The sequence below is a fragment of the Rhamphochromis sp. 'chilingali' genome (assembly GCF_963969265.1).
Source record: "Rhamphochromis sp. 'chilingali' genome assembly, chromosome: 19".
In the NCBI taxonomy this organism is placed as follows: Eukaryota; Metazoa; Chordata; class Actinopteri; order Cichliformes; family Cichlidae; genus Rhamphochromis; species Rhamphochromis sp. 'chilingali'.
Window position 1 is genome coordinate 18,524,760 of NC_137946.1, and position 18,886 is coordinate 18,543,645.

At 41.1% G+C, this 18,886-nt stretch overlaps 1 protein-coding gene across 1 annotated transcript; it reads left to right on the plus strand.

Annotated features, from left to right (window-relative positions):
* Window positions 1-4,112: 4,112 nt before the first annotated feature.
* hmgb1a (high mobility group box 1a) lies at window positions 4,113-7,912 on the plus strand. The gene is made up of 5 exons (XM_080867502.1): window positions 4,113-4,269; window positions 6,522-6,682; window positions 6,969-7,117; window positions 7,206-7,380; window positions 7,480-7,912. Exons 2-5 carry the CDS (start codon window positions 6,536-6,538, stop codon window positions 7,627-7,629), a joined length of 621 nt encoding a protein of 206 aa, XP_080723628.1. The 5' UTR covers window positions 4,113-4,269; window positions 6,522-6,535; the 3' UTR covers window positions 7,630-7,912.
* Window positions 7,913-18,886: the final 10,974 nt, after the last annotated feature.

An 18,886-nucleotide genomic window follows, 5' to 3' on the forward strand; every position in this document is an offset into this window, starting at 1 on the left:
CATTGGTTATATTTTCGTGCAGTGTTTTATTTAGTTTGCATGTTTTAGTTGCCGGCAAATTGTCCTGGAGAGACTCCGCCCTTTCTCCCGTTTTTACTAATTGGACACACCTGAGAGGAAAGGAAAGGTAATTTACAGAGTGCTCAATGACACATAAAAGGGTTGTAGCCGGTGTTCACAAGGGACACGGACAGGGAATGCGAGAAGAATGCGAGAAGAATGCGAGAAGAATGCGAGAAGAATGCGAGAAGAATGCGAGAAGAATGCGAGAAGAATGCGAGAAGAATGCGAGAAGAATGCGAGAAGAATGCGAGAAGAATGCGAGAAGAATGCGAGAAGAATGCGAGAAGAATGCGAGCAGAATGCGAGCAACACAGACAGAGGAAGAGACATGATCGGAGGGGAGATGATCAGAAAGAGAGAGACGATGAGAGGAAGACAATCAGCGACTGGAGAGGAGCAGATGACCAGCGACTGAGGAGAAAGAGATGACCAGCGCTTGGGGAGCAAAAGATGATCAGCGGCTGGGGAGGAAAGGATGACCAGCGACTGGGGACGAGACAGTGGCAGTCGGACGGCAATAACGATAAGAGCCAGCTTGTGTACTGCGAGAGAACAGGAGCAGTGAGACAGCGGTACCGATTCCAGTTTAAGGAAGCGGCGGGCGGAGTTGAGAGCTCTGCCCACCCGGGTAAGTCTTTGACTTATCCTTTTTATAAAGTAAACTGTCAAAGGAATAGTGACTGCCGCTCCCTCCCTTCCTTCAGTGCACCGGGACGTGGAATGCGGGGAGGAAGGCGAGGACTCCGCTGGGTTTCCCTCTTTGACTACTACGCTGGATTTCTTAGTTTTCTGTGACTTTTAGGCCGTGGTGGATCCCACTGGACTTTTAATGTTGTGTGTTATTGATTTTTATTGTGTCTTCCCTTGGCCAAGGTTGTTTTAATTCATTTTACCTTTTTAACTATTTAAATATAATAAATTATATTTTTAATTCTACAGTTTTTGTATCGTGTGCTTTTCCCTCGGCGGCTCCACTGCTCTGCCCGCTTTGAGGAAGGTTTCCTTCCTTTTAAAAAACACAAACCATCTTGGAAACATAATCAGCCTTTCCGCCCCGTGTTACAACTCTATCTGAACACACACACACACAAAGTGAGTTTTTCTTGTCTGAATTAACCATAACCAACAGAACTGAATATTTTAGGCAGATATTTTAACGAACGTGTTAAAAAATCTGCTGATTTGAAAAAACAGTCTTTATTTACCCCTCTTTTTTTCACATAGCATATTTTGTAAATGAACGATAAGGGCGACTATTTCTCTGGTGATTTGTTTTTTTGCCAGCCCACTGTATGCTTAATTTTGCTGATTGGGTGGGATGGATTTTACATATGTCCCCCATTTCAGTTCATAATACCAGCCCTTGCAGGCTCCTGTACCCCCCATACACACACATGCTCAACCCACCCACACACACATATGCACACACACCTCCCTCCACCCAATCCCGCCTCTTGCATGGCATGTGCCCCCCCTTTAAGCCCCTCCTGTATCTGCTGCTCTCCTGTCCTCTATTTTCCTCTTGATGACAAAATGAATTTGCATTTTTTTTCCCAGGGAGCGTTCATTAGAATGCATAAACCGGCCGCCTCCTAGCCTCACGAGCAGGCTATAGCTTTCCGCCGTGGCATCTCCTGATGCAAAATGAGACACAGACAGGCAGCATCACTGGCAGACATGTGGCCTGAGTCTGGGTTGTGATTGGCATTTGGAATCACTTCACCCTTCCCGTTCTTAATTCAAGGATAAGAATAAACTCTGTCAGCCATTTTTCTTTGTTTCTATGTTAGCTGCTAAGAAGAAGAGCCGTTTATTTATTCTCTTTAAACATATAAAGAAACAATTCATTCATTTTTAAACATGCGCAATTAAAGGAATATTTACTGTAGGGATGTGGTTATATTTGAAATCATGAGAGACTGTGGGCACCTTCTTTATTTAAGCACCCCACCCCCCTACCCCCCCTTCACCAGCCATATTCAAACACACAGACAAACCTTTCAAGTCAAATTACATTACTGGCTTGAATCCACTCAGTGCAAAACAAGTCGTTTTAGGAAGGGCCTCTGTCACAGACTAAAATCACACTCCTGGAATGTCTTTTCTACTCTGTGGAGGCTCTTTTTGCCTTTATTTCCATATAACTTTCCATATAACTCTGTCTAATGGTGGCGCTAGAGCTGAGGTCCCAAAGTGACAAAATGTGCATTTTATAGACTGATGATCTGAATCTATACAGCTCATTCTTCTGTGCAGTTATTCTGTGCTGGTAGTGTAATGGGTAATTATTTATAACTCTACGTTACACACTGTTATACTGAATATAATGCAGTATAACTGCATATTATGCTGTATTATCAAGGATAATAGCAATTTTCATGTCTGTATATGTTATAAGGTAGGCCATGCTAAACAGGCACACTCAATAAATTAATCTACTCCTTATCTGATGGTAGTGGTAGAGCAACACCACTTGGCACTAAAGCTCATTGGGTTACCCCATGCACACTGCGTTCAGAATCTAATATTTCCCAGTCTGTTAATCAGACATACAAGAAAATGTATTTGTGTCACCTCTTGGCTGTACTAACCAGACACATTATTCAGCTGCATAAGAGTAATACAAAGAAAATGTGTAACAGATGCATATTGTACAGGGAAAAGTGACAAAAACCTTTAAAACCTCATATAAAATAAGTTATATGCTATATTTTGTAAGGCAATCAGTAATAAATGATTAATTAGGAATGTACTGTTAATACAATATTGGATAATCTTGAACAAAACAGCTTGCAAAATTAATATAGAAAATATATATACACTGTACATGCATATGCACTATATGTACTATACCTGCTGTGTAGAGTGGGTTAGATTGAAAAGCACTTATGAATAGACAAAACAAACAGACTCCTGGGTTTGTTTGTTTTCCCCCATTTTGGATGTATTGGAATTTGAGTCTATGACAATTGTATTATATTTATTATAACAACGTGCCAGGTGTTGGGAGTAAGAAGCCCTCTGCTATGAGGCTATCATGCAGACCTGTTGGACTATATCTAAAATTCCAAGTAAAAGCTCACTATCTTTTAGGGCAAAAATAAATAAATAATTGAATGAATAAAGTCAGTCAAAATGCTCATTTACTGCTTTTGCTTTAAACTGAGCAGCCGCCCTTTGATCTTCATAAGTCTTAATTAACAATAAGCACATGACCATCTCCTAATCAGGCAATGTATATGAGACCTCGAAATATCAGGATAAAAAACATACTGTGTAGAAAAACATTAACTGACAGATCTTAATATTAATTTCCCATTAAATATATTTACCATAATTTATTATCTCCAGCTCCATTTTATCCTACTATTAATATTGGGTCGTAAGTAAACATAGTCAAAAGCACAGAATGAGTGCTTAAAAAACGAATAATTATGGATACTTGTCAGAGAGAATAAGAAAACACGGTTTAGTAGTGTCAATGCAGGGACTTTCTGTCGATCATGGGCATAAATGATAATAATGGTTAATACACTGATCACAAGGGAGGCCAATCATTGAATTCCTATGGTTTTCATTCATACTAAGAGCTAAATCCTTTTTTAAAAATTTCATATCTGGACGTAACTATCACGCATGGGACGGGTAATCGCTCTTTATGCCCTTTACACGGGAATTTGCGATGTCCTCCCTATACATTTTTAAAGACATAATTTGCAAATAAGCTCACGTGTATTGTGCAGAATGCACAAAGGAGCCTGTTGATAAGGAGACGTACAACCCATCCAACACAATCTGACAACATTTTACGGCCGCCTCGTTCGCTGGCTACAAGCGCTCCTCGATGTCTCATTCATTTAGCTTGCCTACTGTACACTGAGCTCAACGTAGTGAATTCAATACTATGGCAAACACACTACACTACTACCAGCTCCAGCATGCTCGGACAGAAATATTTTTGTATCCACGCGCCTCACAAAACTTCGGTGACGTTTCACAAAAGACAACCAATGGAACCTCGTCTTCTATTAGGACAATGAAAAGCCTTCGACCAATCGCAGGGACGCCAGACTGGGCGCTGTCCAATGGCGTGCGAGCCCCGCCGAGAGTAATGTTAGAGAGCTGAAGACTGAAGACACTGCGTATCGCCTGTGCTCCCTCATACACAGCCATTGCAGACCATTGAGATCCAGCGATAGTCACTGGGTAAGTATCACACACACGAACATTTTAAGTGTCCGTAAGGATGAAAATGACGGTAACATTTAAAAATATCTTACTTATATGTCTGCCACGGTTACACGCGAAACCTTTTACTGTTTGCAAATAATTTTATTGCGGGGAACCTTAAAAAAACAACAAAATTGCCGGCGCTAAGCAGGTATCGTTACATTACTCTGCCTGGGAGTGAGGACCAGACGCTCAGTAAAAAAGAAGAATTGAAAATTAACCTTGACGAAATTCGACGCAAAGCGTCGATTTCGTTAAATAAGAATAATTTTGTATAATACAATCGTGTCGTTTTCGCAAAATGGAGTCGAATCAAATGGTAGTTATCGCGAAAAAAATCAGGAATGTCTAGCGGACAACACGGTTAGCGACAATGGTAGAAGACTCACCGTTAGCTAGCCATTGGCATTGCAGTGCATTGCAAAGCTGAACGGCTGTCATGCGAAGACCGGAGGAGCGTGCGGAGTCTGGAGACGAGCATCAAAATTTATAAAAACCTAAGAAAAAGAGAGAGCATCTAAAAATACACCCGGGCAAATGTTTGTTTGCCACACTTCACCCGAGAAGACAGCGAAAAAAAATACCTCACGATCTGCGCTTTACTGTAATGGCTGACTGTATTCGCATAGGAAACAAGGCAGCGAGGCAATGGGAAGCCAGTGACAGAGGCGCAGTTCAGTTCAACTTTTTCTAACCGTGTTTTCTCGAGAAACAAACTCGTAACTATGAGATGTGACGACGGCAAAAGAAAATTCAATCTTTCGTGATTCGAACGAGACCAAGGGGAGATTTTTCCGATGCTCGGAAAAGGTTTAAATCGGGGCTTGAAATGAAGTGGTGGCCGCGGTCGCTCTGCCCTCTATTGCGTGCAGTGCAATGGCTGAGCGTTGACACAAAGAGAAGGAGCCATATTCTCCATGTTAGTGGATGAAGACGAGCGGCCATTAGGAGCTCATAGAAACCAAGTCAGTAGCACAGCCCGCTCATAGACACAGTACAGACCCAATGTATTACTATACAAGGCGGCTAGTGCAATAGGAATCAATCGGGGAAATATTTAGTCAAGATCGCCGGCTTTCTAGACATATTTGTCGCGTAGCAAAGCGAACTGGGAGGCGGGAGGAGACATTTGAGGGGGACTTTCTTTCATGAAGAAGGCATTCTCACAAAATGGAAGAAGAAATATTGCTGTCGTTGTTGACCTCCTTTTCCTCAACGAGAGCCTTTGCGCCATTACTACTTCGCTCGACGCAGCTTACTTGGGACTTACAGTAGCATTTAATAGGAAAATGTAAAGGGGAGGGGGAGAAAAATAACAGTTTTTAAAACATTTTTCGAAAGCTTTTCACATTATTTCCCGAATAAGAGACAAAGAAGAGTTATGAGAGATGATTGTTTATGTCACGGAAGCGCAGTTTGGAGTGTTTTATTTGCAATAAATACGTGTTTTTTCTCCAATTTGTGTCTCTTTGTGTCAAAGTTATTTCTTTCGATTAAAAACACGAACACGAGTAAAACTATGGGTTTTCAGGTGATTTATTACTGCTGCAGGTTACATTTGAGGATATTTATGTTGCAAAAGAGAAAAAAAAAGACGGGGGGCAAGAAAAATATTGTTTGTTTTTTAACGCCCAATCCACTCATATAGCACCACGGATGGTTCAGGTTTATACCATGCAGTTGAACTTTTGCAGTTCGGTGTTTGAGAGCGATTCCGGGACATTTATTGCTGCAAACCAAACGCACATTAATGATCGCTGCTGGCTGCGATGATGGGATTTCCTTCTTTAATACGCAGCGGTGTTTTGTCATTTGGTGAAACACCATAATGAGGAGCTGACCGCGGATTTTATGTTAAGGCCACTGTAATAAATAAATAAATGGTATCAATATAACGTTTTTTATTTATTTATTTATTTTTACATCAGCTCCGTCCGTTTTGGGCGGTGTTATTTCACAGGACTGCTTTAAGTGATATTAACTTAGTGCAGTTTGACAGCGGGGAGGGCGGGTGACTTATATAGTGCGTGCGGTCAGTAGAGACATGATTGTGTGGGTTGGACAAACATTGTAGGTCACTTTTATTTATGATTTTCTTATTATAGTTAATAATTTAAATGACACATAGCATTATTTATTAAATTTTAATATTATATTGCAGATGAATACTGCATCATTAAATTGTTGATATTCTTTATTTTATTTTTATTTTTTCTAATTGTTTTTAGATACTGTCACCAGGATGGGGAAGGATCCAACCAAGCCGAGGGGGAAGATGTCCTCCTATGCATATTTTGTGCAGACCTGTCGGGAGGAGCACAAGAAGAAACACCCTGAGGCTTCGGTTAACTTTGCCGAGTTTTCCAAGAAGTGCTCCGAGCGATGGAAGGTAGTAGAGTTTAGCTTGAGGTTTTGTTTTGGGTTGGGTTAGGGTTTGTTTTTTGTTTTGTTTCTTTTTTGTTTTGTTTTTTTTTTTGAAAGTGAAATTTGTAGTCCTGCTGAGGGGTCAAGGATATATGACAAGCAGGATGTTGTTGGTTACACCTCTTGACTTTAGCTGAAAAGGTGCAGGTGTTGTGTAATGAGATAACACAAAACAAGAAATAAGCAAGCTTGGGTACAGAGGGCGACGCCTCAGAAGGTGCAGTTGGTGAGATGCCTGTTTTTGCTCTCAGACAATGTCGGCCAAGGAGAAGGGCAAATTTGAGGACATGGCCAGGCAGGACAAGGCGCGCTATGAAAGGGAGATGATGAACTACGTTCCGGCGAGGGGGGGAAAGAAGAAGAAGAAGTACAAGGACCCTAATGCCCCCAAGAGACCTCCGTAAGTACTGCAAAACCACATTTAAGGATTTTTGAGATGTATGGCGAGTGAGTTGTGTAAATGTTTTTCTGTCCCCCCCCCCCCCCAGATCTGCCTTCTTCATCTTCTGCTCAGAGTTCCGCCCTAAGGTGAAAGGCGAGAGCCCCGGCCTGTCAATTGGGGATGTTGCCAAGAGGCTGGGCGAGATGTGGAACAGCACCGCAGCCGAGGACAAGCAGCCCTTCGAGAAGAAGGCGGCCAAACTGAAGGAGAAGTATGAGAAGGTAAGAGTAAAATGTGAACGCCGACTGAGCTCTTCGGTGACAGCTGTCTATTTTTGTGTCTCGACACTGGTTCACCGCGTTTTCGCTCCTCCCTCGCAGGACATCGCTGCGTATCGCGCAAAGGGCAAACCAGGCAGCGGTGCGCCAGCGAAAGCCCCGGCCAAGGCAGAGAAGAAAGACGATGATGATGACGACGACGATGAAGATGAGGAGGAGGAAGAGGATGATGACGATGAGGATGATGATTAGTAGGTGGCAGGTGACATAAAGTGGTCATTTTCTTGTTTATAAAGCATTTAACCCCCTTGTACACACTTCACTTACTGAAAGAAAATTCATTAGTATCCAAGGGGTAAAAAATAAAAAAAAATAAATAAAATGACAAAAAAGGCTGTGTATATCAGTTGTTTTTATGCTGTACAGTTTTTTTTTCTCCTTTTTGTATAGTTAACACTACACAAGTATCGTGTCTGTATCTTTCTGCCAGTCTTACTTTTTTTTTTTTTTTTTTTTCCCCCAGTGGTAGTTACTAGACCACTATCCTGCCTGGTACAGTGTAAAGGGGTGGGCTTTACAGTATTTACCTTAGCTAGAGGTGCACAGCACATAAAAATGTTCTGAGTTAGATCTGAGTGCTTCTTTTTTTTCCCCCTCCTTCACCTGTGTGTTTTTATTTTAAATTACATGTTATCAAAATTGACGTATCACAGTTGTTTTACTGATCTTTATGTACCACTGTAATAGCAAAATAAGACAAAAAAACCTTGTTTATTGTTGAAAATTAAATTGCTTCTGATGTCAATAAACATTTTTTTTTAAAATAAATTAGTTTTGTATTGTGTACAGGTTGTGTTTAAAAAAACAACAAAAAAAAAACGTGTGAGATTTAAGCTGGTAGAGCAGGAGTAAGATGAGTTGGATTATATGGCAGCTCTATGTGGGGGGGAAAGAATCAAAACAAATTTAATTAAAACTAACACCATAACAGATCATTCTCTTTCGAGACCTGAGGATCAATAGTTATCTTTCTGGAAGGTGAGACGTATATTAACTCGCACTGCTGCCTTGGTTAAGTTAAAGTGACTCCACATTATGAGACCCCGACGCAATTAAAGAGAGCGGGAAAGCGTCTAACGACTCAGGTTTGATAAGCTGTTCCTATGAAGTATGACTCATCACCACAACTGTTTGTATCCTCTGTTTTTAAGTCTACTGTGGCTGCGTGTAAAAAAAGCTGCTAGGCTCCTTGCCACACTAGGAGGTCCACTGAAAGTTGTAGCTTTACTGCCTTCTCTTCATGCCAACATGCATCACTGACTCTTCCTGTTTTATTTAGATCCAGCTGCTTCATCTCCTGTACTCTCTTGGTCTCATCTAGGGTATAAAAAAGAGGGGCATTTATATAAGAAGGATTATGTGCTTTGAAAAACCCAGTGACATAAGAATATGGCTGGTGCAGTCGAACCTAAAAGCCACACTTGGGCTGTGCATCGAGGCCTCAGCAGCACTCCCTTTCCCCTTGGGAGAGTGCTCATTGAGGAAGAAGGGGCTTACCAACTCCCAGTCTGAGAGTATACACAAGTCTGCACAGAGCAGGAGCAGGGCTGTGGTGTAAATTACTAGGATATGTCTTCCACTGGGCTATATCAGTCCTCAGTCTATGCACTAAGGTCAGCCTTGGCCTACTGTATGAGCTTTGGTATGAAGTGGGCCAGAAGACAGGCAGACACAGAGCAGCAGCTGACCTCTGCACTGCTTTGATAAAGCCCAGTCACCTCTCTACTCTGAAGCCTAGATATGACTGCCTTAATTCTGAATCCAGCTGCTAAAAAAAAAAAATTCTTTCCTGTTTTGTTTTTATCTCCCATTGTTCCTCAAAACTGCACAAAGCTGACTCGAGGCAAACCCACTTACCAAATATTTGACAGCTGCACACTCCTCGCGCTGTTGGGTATTTCCCCACTGTCTCTGTGCTCACTGTGCCACTATGGTCTGCTCTCAGTGTACAGCAGACTGTGGGAAGCGGTTAAAACGTGAATGTTTACACTCAACATCCACTGAACGGGCCAACTGGAGCGGATTGTGTGGTGGTGAGTGGCAGGAAGAAGGAAACTATGCAGAAACAGTTGCAGTTGCACTCAGCTGTTGATCAGTTTCTGTGTGGGCCTCTTTTTCGTTTCTTTCTTTTCTGTTTTTTCCAGGCCTGAAGTGCGCATACAGTACTGCAGGCTTTAGCCACACAGCGCCACTGCTGGATCTTAAAAGCCCGCTAATCCCAGCCACCTGGTGTTCTCTGGGCACGCTCTGGGCTCCATCAGCGGGCTCCGGGCGACACCTAGTGGTCACGTTGTGCGCTTGCATCCAAACTGGTGATGAAATCTCACGATTATAGTTTAAACCAGTCAATAAATACTTAACTTTGGGGTAAACATTAAAAGTCCTTGGATTACATATTGATTTAAAGCTGAAAGCCGCTGGTTCAATGCTAATGTGGACTTTATTATCGGATATGAACTTGTGTAGAAGCTTAAAGCCTTAGCTGGAAGAAATCTAAAACAGCTCACGCCTTCCGTATGTCCTCTAATGAGCTTGATCGTGACAGATTATGAAGCTGGGTTGGCATCCATCCATCCATTCGCTTCCGCTTATCCTTTTTCAGGGTCGCGGTAGGGCTGGAGCCTGACCCAGGTCAGGTGTACCCTGAAAAAACGGGGTACACCCTGGACAGGTCGCCAGGTTTACAGTTGTGCGATACTTCTTCCATTTCTGAATGATCACTTGAAAAGTGCTCTGTGGGATGTTCAAGGCTTGGGAAATCTTTTTGTAGCCTAAGCCTGCTTTAAACTTCTCAATAACTTTCTCCCTGACATGTCTGGTGTGTTCTTTGGACTTCATGGTGTTGTTGCTCCCAATATTCTCTTAGACAACCTCTGAGGCCGTCACAGAGCAGCTGTATTTGTACTGACATTAGATTACACACAGGTGCACCAAAGGGGGCTGAACGCACACCCAACTTTTCAGTTATTTATTTGTAAAAAATGTTTGGAATCACGTATGATTTTCGTTTCACTTCTCACGTGTACACCACTTTGTATTGGTCTTTCACTTGGAATTCCAATAAAATTGATTCATGTTTGTGGCTGTAATGTGACAAAATTCTAGGGGAATACTTTTGCAAGCCACTGTAGTGGAATTGAACTCACGACCTTCTCGGTGAGTGATAACCACCATGCCACCGTGCTGCCAGCACCACATCTATGGCACAGCTCGCAAATGCTTTTCATTATACAGTAATTAGAGGCAACAGTGAAGATGTAAGGAGCAGAGGTAGTAGAGGTAGATGAGTTTAAGCACTTGGGCTCAATCATCCAAAGCAACAGACAGCTCACAAGAGAGGTGATGAAGCGAGTGCAGGCAGGGTGTATGAGTGACAAGAGGAGTGTCAAGATGAGTGACAGGAGGATAGCAGCAAGAGTGGTGGTGATTTTCAGTCCATTCATGGACTGGCCTCCCCAGAGTCCGTACCTCAACATTAATGAAGCAGTGTGGGGTCATCAAGATGAAAACGGGACAAAAGGCAGCCGCCATCCAACAACAACCAACAAGAAGAGCTTTGAATGTCCTTCAAGAAGCCTGGAGAACTATTCCTAAAGATTACTTAAAGACATTACAAGAAAGCTTGCCTAAGAGAGTTTTAGGCTATGGTGAAGAACAAAGGTGGTCGTACCAAATCATGACATTCAAGCTTCCTAGAATTCCCGTTGTTCATTTGTGTACTGCATTAGCATGTATGTTTGCACATATTATATATTGGTACTTTGCCACAGTACAGTACAGATATACTATCACATGAAAAGGCCTGCAGCTGGCTGCCTGGTCACTCCAATTTGAAGATGCACAGAAGAGCATTGGGGATTTTTACAGAGTGACACCAGTGTGTGTATTGCTGTCTTTCCTTTGGCACAACATTTGTTATACTCTCAGTGTAACAGATTTATGTCCTTATGTGTATTCTGTTAAATGTGTGTTTTGTGTTTCCTTCCTCAGCTTGTGCTCGTTTGGATCCTCAATCCTGTATTTTGTGGCAGTATTATAAAAACTGAAGCATAGCCATCATTCGTCGCTGCAGATGAAGCTGTTGGATTTCAAAGCTGTTTATTTTCCAGTCTGTATGTGTGAACCACCTTTCCTTTTCACTTATTGAACCTATCCTATAAATAAAAGTATTTATTACTACCATTACTTATTTTGCATTGCTTCTGTTTTGATCCCTTGTGTGTGTATTTAGAAGACTTTGATTGCCTCATTTCAGACCTTTACATCCGAATCAGACTTCAATCAGACATCAATCAGGCTCCCAGCGATGAGGAATGTTGCAACAAAAAGCACAAAATCATCACTTTTAAGTAGGAAGTAGCAGTCATCCGCTGATGTAAGATCTGGTCCTAATAATGGTTTTTCCTTGACAGTAACACTGTTCTCTACAGTCACTCTGCACAGCCAGAAACCTGAAGTTTACTTATGGGGCTCTGCAGAAGATTAGCACAACAGTTTCAAAAACTGTTTCTACCTCTGGGTAAAAGAAGAGACCACCTAAATATTATGATCAGGCTACTTTTTCTTGCTTTCTTAAAAAATCATTTTTCTTTTTCCATTACTGGGACGGTCTCATAACACTGTGTACTTTTTTTTTTTTTTTATCACAGAATACCATGGTTGTTAGATTAGGTGCTGTGTTGTAAGAGCAAATTAAAACAGTGAATTTGTGTGTTATTAGAATTATTGATATTATAAATGTGTAAAGTTCAGAATGTAACTGAGGGAAACTTTATAGAAGGACATTGCCATGGTAGGATTCAGCACGCATGCATTCATTGATGTTTCCTTAGAAACCAGCTGTACTTATTAGTTTAGTTTGCGTGTTATGTACACACACACGCACACACCGGTTGCTTTATTAGGTACGCTTTGCAAGTATCAGGTTGAACCCTTTTGCCTTCAGAACTACCTTAATTCCTTCATATCCAAAAGCTGCCCTGGTCTGGTGACTGTAGAGGTTGTTTGTCTACAGTGAACTCATTGTCATGTTCATGAAACCAGCTTGAGATCATTCGAAATTTGTGACATGGTTTGTTTTTGTGTGTTGACTGTAAATGATGCTCATTGTGGTATTCAGTTTCCTAATCTTTGCTGACAGGAGTGTAGTCTTCTGCTGCTATAGCACTGCTTTAAGGTGACGTTCTTCTGCATACCTCGGTTGTAACAAGTGGTTATTTGAGTTACTTCTTATCCAACTCAAAATAGTCTGGCCGTTCTCCTCTGATCGCTGACAAAAACAAGACATTGTTCACTCAGATAACTGCTGGACCATTCTCTGGGGGGAAATCCCAGTAGATCTGCAGTTTGTGAAATACTCACCACCCTGTCTGGCACTAATAACCATGCCAAATTCACTGTCACCTTTTTCCCATTCTGATGCTCGGTTTGAACTTCAGCAGGCTGTCTTGACCATGTCTACATGCTTAGATGAGTTGTTGTGCAAAAGGATTAAAAGGATGGCTAACATGCGTCTCCAAAAATATGACAGAACCTCCACCTTGTTTTGTAGAAACTCACTCTTGCACCTCTCTCCTGACCTCCTCCATATTTCAGATTGGGATTCATCAATCAATCAGACTCGTTGCCACTGATTTTCACTTCTGTTCTTGTGCCATTTTGAATACCTAAGCCTTTTCTTTTGATTTCTTTTCCTTATGAATGGCTTCTTGACGGCCACCCTTCAACTGAACATTCTTGATGAGGCTCCAGTGAACAGTAGATGGATCATCTGAAGAGCCAGATGCATCTCTTAGGTCCTGTGTCAGATGTTTTCTTGACTTTTTTTTACTATTCCATAAAGAGCAGATTTTTAATAGATATTTTCTGGCCTGTCACTTCTTCTTGTGTACTCCACTTGTCCAGTTTTGTCAGATTTCTAAGGACACACTGGACACCATGTAGTTAATCTGCGTGCTGGAGTGGCTGTAGCTCAGGAGGTAGGGCAAGATAGATAGATTAAAAAAAAACACTTAGGCTTGTATAAATGAGTGAATGAGCCAAGTTGTATAAAATGCTTTGAGTACTCAGAGTAGAAAAGTGCTATATAAAAACCAGTCCATTTACCATGCTGATTTATAGAAAGTCTTCAGTAAATGGCTTGTTTGGAATCACCTTGTTGGCACCAAAATGCTATTTTATGTCTGTCAAATTGTTTCTTTGCTAAGTTTACTGTTATGTGTGATTAATGTTTAGAATTAGGTGCCTTTTTATGCTTGAATGAGTCATAGGTCAGTGTTAAGTGACTTAACAAATAAACAAAATAAAAGTAAACAAAAAAGCCCATTCCTCTGAAAATAGTCAGGCACACTGGACTGGACTGAAAAGTGAGTGAGAAAGCAGCGAATGTCCAAACACCTTCAGAAGGTGAAGGCTGGAGAACTATTGCTCAAGAGCATGTTAAAACATTTCAAGTGTGGCTCCTTGAAAGCAAAATATAAGCAAAGGAGGGCTGAAGAATTTGGATATTGTGGTATATTCCAGTATATTTGTAGTGAACTGCTTAAAAGGAACTAACTTTGATTCTGTCACGATCTTCTCACTCAAACAGTGTCTAGTTATAAACTCTATCTCCACTTGGTGGAGCTATTGCAAAGGTGTGTAATTGTTGAATTTCCTTTCGTCCCAGCCTTCCTGTTTTCTGTATGAATAACACATCAGAAGAATAAAAGATCTCAGTGTAATTTCTCACTCTATGGTTTTCTTTTTAGTCTTCTTTCCCCTCTGAATCCTTTGTCACTGTAGGCTACAGCGCTGCCAGTTTCACATCTATCCCACGAAATCACTTGCGATACATCCCTGCACTGCCTCCACAAAGTGAGAAAACCAAAGTTATCATCAAAGCACTCCCCAGACACGTCTTTGCTCTATAGTTTTTTTTCCTGAAATGATCTGATACATGCTGAAAGCACAATGGCAGGAAATTACAACTGGGCGATGAATAAATGTGGCGGTTACAGCAAGCATTAGAAGCACACAAACATCTAAACAAAGAAACTAACGTTTGGTAGCAAATGTTTTAATTTTAGAACCCTATTGAAAAAAAACCAAAACGTTATTCTTATCTGATTTTTCCCCCTTTTTTTGAGAAAGGGTTTCCAGAAAAATAAAAGATCAGCCATTAATTTTGTGTTAAATGTTTTATTTTCTTTATTTCTATAGTTCAGACTGAGATAAAACTGCTTAAAATGTGCGTCATTCCACTGAAGCCCAAAGAAAAGAACTATGTGAGTATGTGAAGGCTTTTCACAGTGGGAGACGAATCTATCGGTACTGCTCTAAAACACACATGTATGTGTGTATTAAATTGTCTTGGTGACAGCAGTTACATGTGTGTTGGCATGTCCTTTTGTTTTTAAGTGTGGAAAGTGTTGCCAACGATCAAGTAGGCGGTGACACAAATGTTGAGTTCTTGTAAAACAGAATTTGTCATCCTGCACTCGTGGTTGTATCGAGTGAATCATCTCACATGTCTTTTCTCCCTGTGTGTGTGCGCCCAAGTCTTTTGTGTGGAACAATATTGGCATTTTGGCCGTGAGAACACGAGTGAAGAAATGCATTTCTTTGTGTTTATGTGAACAATGTGCACAAGCAATGTTTACCTGTAGCCAGTGCACAGGAGAAGATGGAAGAGGTGAAATACAGAGAAAACAGAATTTATAAACAGATTTGTAATGAAAACACAATTTTCCCGTTGAAGACGTAACACCTCCAGGAACTCCAAAATCTGATGGCGGTGTTACGTCATGTAGATTTACGAAAACTGATCCAACACGCCAGTCATTATGGGAAAAATTATGAACTCATGGCATGAGCACCAGTTACCGATTAAAATTTGTGGTTTTCAGTGAGATGTCTTAACAACATTTGAATTGTTTATCATCTGTCAGGTTATGGTGTAGAGCAGGAATGTCAAATATCTCGAATCGTTCCGCCAAAGACTTCAATCTGGCCCACTAGACTGCTTTGTAAAATGTGGAGAGCAAAGATTTTTGACTTCTAACTGTATTGTCATACGTTTTACAGCTTTTCCTGAAAACCTCCCCTGTGGCCAATCATTCTAAAGTGGAGAAATTAAGTAACAGATAAACGGTTAAATGAGAGAAAGTTGATGTTTTTCACTACGATAGAAATTGAGTATTTCTTAAAAGCGGGATTTTCCACATTCATAAAAAGGTCCCATATGCAAAGCAATGTTTTTAAAAATATCTCTGTCCACATGAAAACGCCATAAAATTATGTCAAGAGCATGCTAAAAATAGAAAGTGCAGATATAACCCCGCTGACCAATCACAAGCGTCGTTGTAACAACAACAAACAGTGACATGGAGCACAGTCTGATGTCAAAATAGGGGTTAAAGGTGCACACCTTTGATGTTCCAAGACAAAATCGTTCATATCCTTGTCCAAATGTAAACACTGACAATGAGTTTCTGCTACCCTTCTGTCACAAATGACCCATCACTCATCTCCACCTGCTCCATCCCCCCTGCACTCTCTTCTTTAGCTCTCTTGTGCTGTCTTTCTTTGAATTGTTGGTATTTAAACTCATCCACCTTACACCTGTTTCCCTCTCATTTGCAAAGGCAGTGCAGCTCCTACACATCACCCTGTGTTAAACAGTCTGATTCAAAACTTCACTGCCCTCTCCCTTAGATATCTCCATACCAGGTATGCCACCTGGCCTTTCCACTCTTCAGTCTCTACATAGCTGCCCTCACTTCCTCCTTATTAATCCTCTGCACTTCCTGATTTGCCAACTGTCCTCCATCTGTCTTCAGTGATGGAAGAAAACCGCACACACATTCACAGACACGCGCGCAAGGCAGCCAGCAGAAGTTAAACCTGTATCACCTGTATCACTAGTCAAGGTGCTGCATTTCCTCTTTAATTATGTGCAGGCATTGTTTCCACAATAACATTTAGAGCGTTAAACATTAAACACCCCTGTCCTGCTGTACTGTAAACCTCTATGGATTCTTTTGGTTAGACTTTGTCCACATGTAAAACCCGTTAAAAAAAAAAACACTGAGCGCTTATCAAGCATGAAGTGATGACCTTTGTAATGAGACACTGTGGTGCGTGTCCAAATCATGGCTTTTGTGATGATGCATTTGTGCAAAGATTCGTAAGATAACTTTAAAGGCCTCAGTGTCAATGTAACATCTGCCTATCCTCTCTTGCTGAAGACCTAGTGACCTGGGAGCAGAGATTGAGAAGTAGGATGCTATCAGAAACCCAATAAGTGTGCTTTTTCAAAGCGTTTGCCAGCGGTTTACAGCGTCGAAATCTCTTAAATGAAGGTCTTCACTGTAGAATTGGGATGCAGATTTAGCGCATTCATTAACAGAATGGTTATCAGCTTAAATCATCACACTGATTACATTTTAGAACTTGATTGGATGTTAGGGAAAAGCCAAGATGATTACAGTGCACTCATATTAAGGACGGAGCAATGATGCAATTTCACTACAGGCCTGAATAATGAAATTCGTCTATCACAAACATAGTATTAAATCAAAGATATGCTGGCTTTTCTTTGCTTGGCATGTGGTGTTGTTTCTTCAACTAATTAAAAGCTGCTTTATTCTTTGTTTAATCACGGGGAAATGCAATATTATTCCATTTAATACCGAGCTAAATAACTCAGTTACTTTTAGACATTGTTGCCTAATCAGCCTTGTGTTTTATTGTGTGCCTTTATAGCTTTATGTCAATAAAAGTAAGCTGATGGAAACCAAAGCAGGAAGTTGCCTCTCTCCATGAAGAAACTGTCTTACTGAATGGGATTTATTAGGCATCACCTGCCTAATATTGTGTTGGTCCCCTTTTTGCTACTAAAACAGCCCTGACCCCCAGAGGCATTGATTCCAATAGCCCCCTGAAGCTGTGCTGTTGTTTCTGGTACCAAGCTGTTAACAAGAGATCCTTTAAGTCCTGTAAGTTGTGAGGTGGGGGCTCCAAAGACTTGTTTGTCCAGCACATCCCACCGATGCTAGATTGGATTTAGATCTGGGGAATTTGGAGGCCAAGTCAATATTCAAACTCATTTAAGTCTGTGCTCCTCAAACCATTCCCAGCAGAACATTACCCAAAGCATCACACTGCCTCCATGTGATTCCTGGTGCCAGGTGTTCACCAGGTAACCAATGTACACCCACCCAACCATCATGTTATGCAGAAGAAAAAAATTCATCAGACCAGGCCACCTTCTTTTATTGCTCACTTGCCCCCTAATATATCCCGCCCACTAACAGGTGCTATGATGAAGAGATAATCAGTGTTATTCACTCCACCTGTCAGTGGTCATAACGGTCTGCCTGATCGTTGTAGATATAGTGTTGTATTTACGGTAGCTGCTGTTTCATGGTCTATAAGACACACTATTGAGAAAACTCGGCCAGAAAGAAAGCGTTAAAAATAAATGTGGCACACGTTAAAAGCTGGCTTGTTGTCTTGATGTTGTCTGTACTATTTCAGCGTGTGAAATACTGAATGGAGCCAGAAGTTTGCAGAACTACTGTAGCCCCCTCCCTCCTGTATCCTCAAACAAACCCATCAGATTATGTTCTTGGCGAGTCAGGCTGTCTTTGTCTGTTTGTTTTTTTCTTCTTCTTCTTTTAAGCTCTGCAAACACTCAGCGTTGATTAATCTGTTATCCTGTCTCTGTCAAAAAATAAACCCTGCATCAGCACAGCACTCCCACCAGCTGACTCACAGAGCAAATAAACAAGTGAACACCTGAAAAACAGCGGCTACTTGCAGACTGAGCTCAGTAAAAATAACACATAATCCTATTATTTGCTTGTTGTTACATGTGTTTGTTGGATGAAGACTGAATAAAGCAGATGACATGATCCCTTTTTTTGTGTGACATAAGCTACTTTTCTGTTATGTGACCAAAGAATCCTCCCTGGACTTGTCTTCCAGCTGCTTTTGTTCTCTGTGGAGGGCCACAGCTCATCTGATCGCTGCTGTTTTGTTCCGTAGCAATTTTATCGCACAGTGGCCATAACGTTATTCAAGTGATACTGATAACAGCACCTCACCTTTCTACTTTAGTCACCGTGAGAGAGAGCAGAGTGAAACGTGGAAAAACTGGAGAGGGTGGAGGTTTAGGTGGAGGCTGGTACTGCCTGTGGTTTGCTCTAAAAGCGGTGCGGCCACACCTTGGTGAAACATTGCTGTGCCGGTGTTTCATGATCCCAGAGGGGACTGACCCACGGGGACTCATGCCAATGTTAGACATTAAAGTGTGTGTGTTTCTGCATATCTATCTCTCTCTCTCTCTCTCTCTATATATATATATATATATATACATATACATATATATATATATATATATATATATATATATATATATATATATATATATATATATATATATATATATATGCGTGTGTGTGTGTGT

Excerpts from the sequence above, each read along its gene's own strand:
- hmgb1a (XM_080867502.1), top strand. The coding sequence starts at position 6,536 with ATGGGGAAGGATCCAACCAAGCCGAGGGGGAAGATGTCCTCCTATGCA. Across the intron at positions 6,683-6,968 it reads AGTGCTCCGAGCGATGGAAG|ACAATGTCGGCCAAGGAGAA; the intron begins GTAGTAGAGTTT and ends TTTTGCTCTCAG. Across the intron at positions 7,118-7,205 it reads AATGCCCCCAAGAGACCTCC|ATCTGCCTTCTTCATCTTCT; the intron begins GTAAGTACTGCA and ends CCCCCCCCCCAG.